The sequence below is a fragment of the Mirounga leonina genome, unplaced genomic scaffold, assembly GCF_011800145.1.
Source record: "Mirounga leonina isolate KUSES-001 unplaced genomic scaffold, KU_Mleo_1.0 Mir_127, whole genome shotgun sequence".
In the NCBI taxonomy this organism is placed as follows: domain Eukaryota; kingdom Metazoa; phylum Chordata; class Mammalia; order Carnivora; family Phocidae; genus Mirounga; species Mirounga leonina.
The window spans coordinates 202,227-210,162 of NW_023270316.1; the positions used below are offsets into that span (position 1 = coordinate 202,227).

Genomic DNA, 7,936 nt, shown 5'->3' on the forward strand with positions numbered 1-7,936 from the left:
CTCCCCCCCCCCCCCCCGGTTCCCCCCCTTTCCCCCCCCCCCCCCCCCACCGCCGGGTCCCTTCGGAGCCCTCCCCCGAGATCGACCCCGCTCCTCTCCGAGCCTCGGCCAATGTGGAGCTGGAGCTGTTTTGCGGGCGGAGCCGTCTCGCTCCCGCCTCCTAGACCTCAGCCAATGGGCAGTTGGGGTCGCTCTGGGGGCGGAACCGTCATGCCCCGCCTCTCTGCGGCCGCGACCAATGGAGAGCTGGACAGGCCAGGGGGCGGAGCCGGGCGGCGGTGGCGCCGCGGACCCGGCGCGCGCGGGGTCTGGCGCAGAGCGCCAGGGACTGCGCGGCTGCTCGGGCTCCGGCTGCACGGCGGGGCTCGGCGCGCGGATTCTGGCGAGGCCCGCGGGCTTCCGGGCGGGCGACCCAGCATGGCGGTGGAGGAAGAGGGGCTCCGGGTCTTCCAGAGCGTGAAGATCAAGATCGGTGAGCGCCGTGCGTCCCTTCCCCCGAGGACGGGGCGGGCTGCGGCGGGCGCGGTCCGGGGGGGGGGGCGGTGCGGTGCGGGACGCGGGTCCGGTCCCCGCCGGGAGCGCGCGCCAGTGGGAGCCTGGGTGCGTGCGTTCCCGGGGGCGGGTCCGCCGACCTCCGGTTCCGCATCTCCCCTCAGCTGCTTCACCCAGAAACTTCCTCCACCGGTTCCCGCAGGGGCGTGGGCCCGGGTCTGGCTGCGGGCTGGTGCGGGTGCGCGCGTCCGTTTGGGAGGATGTGTGTGCCTGTGCTCGTGGGTGTGTGTGCGCGTGCACCGGTCCGAGTGTGGATGTGTGGAGTGCGCCTGGCTCGGGGCTCTCTCGGGCTGGGAGACGGGGAGCCGCCCCCAGCCCCCCCTTCCATTGAGAACTGGCTGGAGGAGCTTTGGGCCACCAGCGCCTGCCATTCAGGCCGTGTCACCGGGGAGGATTCTGCCCTTCCCACTGGGTCCAAGAGCTGGGGGAGGGAAATGAGATACAGATTCTGGAGTGGGCTGGAAGGCTATATCTGGACTTCCTGGGGTTATCTGGAGAGATTTGCTTTTTCCCAGTGCTGTTTCGTCTCGGGAGGGTGATGTGCAAGTTTTTTTTCGCTCCTAAAAAGATCCTTGCCTGGAGTGACTGTTACGCATTGATGCCATAAATGTGCCGGATGACAGGACAGCTTATGGTGGAGGGGGCTTCTGAGGACCCACAGTGTTGCCTGTCCTCAGGGTCCTTCCTGCGTCCACATTCCCTTCTATTCCCATGTGAAAAGGGGCCGCTGGGAACCGAGCCAGGCGCCCAGTGATTGAGTGTCAGTTGTTGATGACATTTGATGCTGCCTGAGGAATTCCAGCTACCCCAAATCAGCGTGTTGTTTCCTGTCTGCTTTATTTTGGTTTGTGGATCATCGCTGAGACACTGTTGATATTTGGCTGAGAAGCACTGTGGATTGGATGTAGCAGCTCTTCAGGCTTGAAGAGTCTGCCTGCAGAGGATTTCTCTTGTTTACTTGCTTGAAATCTGCTGTCATTTTCGTACTGAGAGATTTAACATTGCATGCCGCTGAAGTGGGGGCAGGGAAACGGCCTCTCCTAGGGTCCTTCAGCCAAGAGCCCTCACTCAGCACCTGGGTCCACTGAGCTGTGTAAGGGACATCACCCCCGAGGGTTTCAGATGCTTCCTTAATCAAGGGAGCAGGAGGGGGACCTTTGGGTGGGGGTCTGGTTGTGGAGGAGTGTGCCAGGCTTTCCAGGGACAGCAGGCAGGAATGGGTCTGAGGACCTTGTGGTTCAGGCCAGGCACAGCCAGTCTCATACTGGACTCCAGGAGTGTTCTGGAGCAGTGGTAGGTTGAGCAGAGAGGGTTGATTTTCCAGAATGGCACAGTATATGAAGCAGGGGAGTGAGGAGACCCCTGGAGATGCAGGAGAGCAGGCCTGCTAGCCTGCCAATGCATGTCCGTGGGTGGGTTCTGGATCCCGACAAGGAGGGGCCTGGTGTGGAAGGAAGAGGGTCTGAAGACACTGCTTGGTGAGGCTTTCTGTGTTTTGTGTTCCACTTTAAACCAGGGAGAGAAACACCTCAGCTCAGCTTTGGGACAGTGCAGTGACGGGCACGTCTGCCATCTCCAGCCCCGGTGGGGGTGGGTACTGTTGGAAGCTTTGGAGCCCCTCCCCATGTCTGAGGGAGGTAGCATCGAGGACAGCAGCAGCTCCAACCCCCTGGATGTTGTTCCATCTCCAGGAAGCTCCTGCCTCTCTCTCCTTTCCGAGGGTCTTCATCCACAGTGCCCAGTGCTGGGCTGCAAGGGGGACATATCTGTGTCTCGCCTTTGAAGCTGGGAGTGGTCAGGGAGCATGGGCCTACACGGGGCACAGGCAGGACATCCTCGTGTTTGAGCACAGACATGGTCTAGGCTGTGCTTCTGAGTTCAAGCCTGGGCTGCAGGCCCTGAAGGTGAACTGGGTGGGCTGGTTTGGGGCTTAGTCTCATTTAACTCGAGGGACAGCCTGTTAATAGAATGGGATGAGCATAGTTCTGAGCATGGAAGGTGGTGTGCTGAGCTCTTGATTTCTTTCCTTAGTTGTCTCTTGTGGCCAGTCCTGGCTCTGATTTGCCTGAATGCTCTGGTCCGAAAGGCACAAGATGACGAGGAACACCATAGTTGATCTGGAAGCGGGGCAGACACGCATGAATCACACACACACATGGTCACATGCACACTCGCCTCTCCTTGTTCGGGGACACACTGGCCAGGCCATCCATTCATCTCTGAACCTTGTCTCCAGGCTCGCTGGCTGCGTGCCCGTGTGCTCTTGGCCGGCTGGCTGACCCAGAGCAAGCGTCCTCCCCTTCCATAGCCTCGTTTTTCCATTTGCGAAATGCAGGCAGGAATTGTCTACTGCATCCGGTGGGGGCTTACAAGACGGTATTGTTCCCGCTTGCATTAATACCCACCCCCTCACTACCAGAAAAGGAGAGAAGGAAAAATTCTCCCTGAACTTATACCAGTAAGCAGTATCACTACTCCTGTTGCTAAGAAAAAAGGCAGAACATTTTTGGGGGCTGAACAGTCTTTTAGGAGTTGGGGCCTTGGCCTCTAGTTCTTAAATAGTTTTGGATTGTGTGGTGGTTCTTGTCTCACTGACAGGCTAAGGCTGGGGACAATGGGAAGAGTCTCTTCCTTGTTTTCCTCTTCCCGTTTCTCGGGTCCTTCCACCTTTTGCAAAAGCCAAATCAGAGTGAGGCATTTTTACTCTCACTGTTTTGAGTCCTTGTCTCGAAGAAACTGTTGCTTTCCCCACTAAAATCTTGCAGTTATTTTGGGTCGTTCTTCTGTCCACTTAAGAATCTTAAACACTGTCTACCTTTGGTAACAGTTGTCCGTGTTTTTATGCTAGCATCTCCTGTTGTGTAAGGGCCAGATGCACTTCCTATGAAATGGTAACTTTGAGGAAGTGTGCTTTTCTGACTTTCCATGAGTCAGGGCCTTGGTGCTGGAGGGAAGCAGCTTGAAGATTGTGGGGGAGGAGGACCCAGAGCGAGAGCCCTTCTGGCAGTGTTATTTTGGACACTTTGGACACAGGCATTGTGGTATAGCTTTACTTCCCAGTGCTATGTTCCTTTTCCATGATAGTTACTTCTGGTTTTTAAAAGTATCATCTTATCTTGATAACTGTGTTCAGTTAAGAGCAATACACAAAAGTTTTTCTGTCAAGCTAAAAATAAAATAAAATAAAATCCTAGCCTTGCAGTCCAGAGTGAGAAAAGCCCTTTTGCTCTGTTAATGGTTTTCACCGTCAGGCTTGAGGGCTCAGTTTGGATCTCCTTGGTGTTTTGGCCTGTATGTCCCGTGTGAGGCCACGCTCTGCCTGGTTCCTTGCCCCAGGCTTTCCTCTCTTCCCTGTTTCCTCCCTTCCTTCTCCTTGGATCCTCTTGTGTTCTGCTGGGCTCAGAGCACACTCTCATGTTCCTTCTCTGTAAGATTACAACTTGTCCCCCAAGAAGGTCAATGGCACATCAGAACTGACAGCCCCTCCCATTCAGCAAAACATGGCCCTGCAGGGTGATGGTGCTGTGGGCCCAGGCAGACCTGCCCCAGCCTCGTGCCCTCCCTCCAACCAGTCACAAACACAGTCCCACCAGAAGCAGGAGGTCCCCCAGGCAGGGAATGGAGCGAGGTGAGAGCAGGAAATGGTGGCTGACGGTCTCTGGCCTGCACCTCCCTTGGCCAGATGGCTGCTTTGGAGGGGTGTAGTGAAGAAGGCCCAGAGCACAGGGGCTGAAAGCTTGGAGTTCTGGGTCAGCTCTGTTCAAAGTGGGATCTTTAACCAAATTTCCTACATGGAAGGCGGTAGTGTGCTCATCGCAGGGTCCTAGAGGGGTCAGATGGTAAGATTATTGTGATAAGATTATTGTTGGTGTAGTGTCTTCACAGGGCTAAGAGGACGTGGTTTTCCCAATTAGAGAAAACATTTTGTGAATATAAGGGAGTGATATCGGTGACGTTGTGTTTGACAGAGAAAGAAGGGGAGGCCCACATGATTCTTGGCATCAGGGATTTTATATTCTCTTGAGCTCTCTGATGCTAAAATTAACCTGGATATTCTATTAACCGAGCTCAGCCAGCTGCCTGTGCTATTTTTAACCCCTAAAGACTAGTGTGCAGATCTGGGCTATGGCTGGGGAGCAGTCAGGCTCAGGGGCCAAGGGTGATTTTAGTTTGTGGCCCCAGGTTTTACTTGGGAAGGGGTGGGTTTGCTGTGCACGTGTGGCGTGGAGAGAGTTGCAGACTTTCGGGACCTAGTTTGTGTGTATTATCTCATTTTAATCTGCGTTCTCACAAGTCCGTGACATTGAAGTTGAGGAAGGGAGACCCCTATAACTTAATTTACTTGCCCAAAGTCACCTAGCCTGTAAGAGCAGAGCTGGGGTTTAAACTGATGCTGATGTTCTTGTTCTCTCCACTTATTGTGGTCTGTCTTTCTGTGTGATCGTGGATTTGAATGGTGCGGGTACAGTGAAGGGCTGGGAAAGACAGAAGTGGTGAGTTCTACGGCCAGGAGGGAACAGGACCACTGTCTCTTGGTGGACAGCCAGGGGCACTGGCCTTGTTGTCCAGAGACTTGTAGTCATTGACTGGGGGCTGCCAGGGTGGAAGTTGGAGAGGCGAGGAATTGCAGAGATGGAGTCTTGAACAGAATACAGAAATCCAGAGATGATTTGTTAAGCAGGGTCACTGGCAACACATACGTTTTGTGAAAAGGCATCAGGCAGGTGAGCAGAGCATGAGTTCCTATGGGTGGACTCACTTGGTTGGAATATAGCATTTGGTAGGACGTTTAGATTTGCTTCCCTGAAAGTAATGAGGCATCTGAGCGTATAAACACTCACACCTTCCTGAAGGCGTCGGGGAATCAGAGCATCGGCATGTCATGTTTTCGTCATAGATGTGTACATGTTTAGAAAGGAGATGGATGTATTTGCTGGAAACAAGCAGAAGCGGTAGCTGCGAACACCCGAAAATTGAGGTTTGCAAGTTGCCCTTGAAGGTGAGGCTTCGAGTGCACCTCCCACTTCCCAGTGACCCTGGAGGTGGGTTCAGGCTGTTGGAGGCACAGGCAGAGCCCCCCTGGCCGAGGGAGGGATAAGAGCCCCCAGGAGCTGGCCGAGGAGAGGGGCGTGACTGACAGTACCTGGGATCCCAGATCCAAGACTGTGTTTCTCACTAATTCTGCAACTTCAGACAATTTTCTAAACCCTCTCTGCCTCAGTTTCTTTGTTGGTCAAAGCGGAGCATAAGGCCCTTTTTGTGGAGTTAATGAGCCTGTGTGAACAAAGGCACTTGCCCCGCTCCATTTTTCTAGGCAGGAGGTGTTACTGCCTGGACAGTTTGAGGCTATTCTGTTAGTTGGGGGACAAAGTGGAGTTCCTGCTATAGCTAGATGCATCAGTTAAGAGAGGGCTGGACTTCACGTGTGTGTTTGCACGTAGGTAAGGTCAGGAAAGGTGTTGGGAGAAAGTGGCCCTGAACCTGCCATGAGTTTTTGAGAAGTGGGGAGCCAGCGTGTGATGTAGATCTGAATGGATGCCGCTGGGAGGACAGCATGGTGGCTGGTGCGGCTGGCGTGGTCAGCGCTGTGTGTGAATGGTCCTCATGCCTCCGGGTGACCCTTGTGGGGACTTGATGTCCTGTCTTGTGGTGGTGGTTGCCCCTAGAAGTTCTGACGCTTGAGAGCAGAGGGGAGATCACGATGCTTGAGCAGGGAGTCCTCACTGATTGGTCTTCTGCATCCTGATGTTGGAGTGGGGGTCTGTATCTGCACAGTGAAGGAAGGGCTTATACCATGACTGACTAAGGTGGCTTTAATCAGCAGGTAGTAATGTATAGGAATGATCTGCCACAGTCTGCTGTTAAATGAACACTAGCAAAAAGTAGACACCAAGTAAATGCCAATTGAAAGGGTGATTATACTATGGGGCTTCCACAGTGTGGAATATTATGCAGCTTTCAGAGGAATGAGTTAGAGCCCGGCCAGGCTGTGTGATATGCAGGAAGTTCCAAGGGGTATGACTAGAAAGAAAAACAAAACGCAGAAAAATCTACCTAAGTTCACCCCTTCAAGAATAGTAAAACACAGATACACACGTGCAGATGTGGACATAAAGGCGCACACAAGCCTATCAGCTGGACTCGCTGGGGTGGGGAGTGTGGAAGAGGAAAGCCAGTGAGAAAGAAAAGATCTGTTTCAGAAAATCAAGGATATTACTGTTAGGCATGCATGGGGAATTATGTATATAGATAGGCATGTGAAGAGTTTAAAAATCACAACTTTAAAAATGGAAAGAATAACTTTCTGGAGAGGAAAGGCCCAGAAAGGCAAAATAATTTACCTAGATTGCTGACAGGTGTGGGAGAGTTGGGAGTGGGGCTGCCGTTGGAGTCCAGAAACAGCGAACCAGATGCTGGGGCAAAGGGAGCGCTGTGGGAGCGCAGTGCAGGGACTGGCTTGTGAGTGGTCCTCGAGTCAGCTGCCACGTCGGAGAACTGACACGGATGAAAGGAAATTTAAAGTCACATCATCCACAACAGATGGCCCAGTTCTTTTCTCTAAGTGTGAGGCAGCGTTCAGAATTAACACTTAACACATTCAATCTTCGGTATAAGTGCAGGTCCCATGGTCATCCTTAGAAATAAGGAGGTGAGTCCCTGATTCTTGGCCACAGAGCAGGCTGGGGTGCCGGAAGTGGTTCTCACACGAGGTTTGTTAGGCCAAACTCAGGGGCCACCTGGGCCTCAGCGTCTGGGAAGCTTTTGGTTTGAGTGTGTATTTTGTCTTTGCTGGAGTCTGTGGATCATCAAGCTGACAGTGGGATCAAAGATAGTGATTCCTTGTTTGACAAGTGTCTGAAAGGGTGAGGCGTCTTTCTGCACACAGGGCTGGACTCCCTGGGGCTGTAGCTCTGTCCATTCTGAAATTTAGCATTGCTGGTTTCAGTTTCCTTTTTTTTAGAGAGAGAGAGTGGGTGAATGCATGCACCAGTGCTTGTGGGCAGGGAGGGGCAGAGCGAGGGGAGGGAGAGAAGCAGGCTCTGTGCCCAGTGAGGAGCCCGACCTGGGACTTGATCTCACGACCCTGAGGTCATGACCTAAACCTAAAACAAGAGTCAGATGCTTAACTGACTGAGACACCAAGGTGCCCCTGGTTTCAGTTTTCCAGTAAGCTTAAACCCCTCTCTGGGGACAGCCGCATCCTGATACAGCTAGTAAATTCTGCATCTCTCATCTGAGCCACACGTGGTGCATCTCTCATCTGAGCTACACATGGTGCATCTCACATATCCGAGCCACACGTGGTGCATCTCACATATCCGAGCCACACGTGGTGCATCTCTCGTCTGAGCCACACGTGGTGCATCTCTCGTCTGAACCACAC

At 53.4% G+C, this 7,936-nt stretch overlaps 1 protein-coding gene across 2 annotated transcripts in view; it reads left to right on the plus strand.

Moving 5' to 3' along the window:
• The first annotated feature begins 296 nt into the window (after positions 1-296).
• The window catches only part of RASA3 (RAS p21 protein activator 3), a 111,636-nt gene continuing 103,996 nt past the window's right edge, over positions 297-7,936 (plus strand). The window contains exon 1 of one of the 2 annotated variants that reach the window (XM_035002995.1): positions 297-472. In XM_035002995.1, the coding sequence (XP_034858886.1) occupies positions 418-472 (55 nt within the window). In that variant the 5' untranslated portion in view covers positions 297-417. The remainder of the gene's footprint in view (positions 473-7,936) is intronic. The other variant, XM_035002997.1, reaches the window with a different exon arrangement.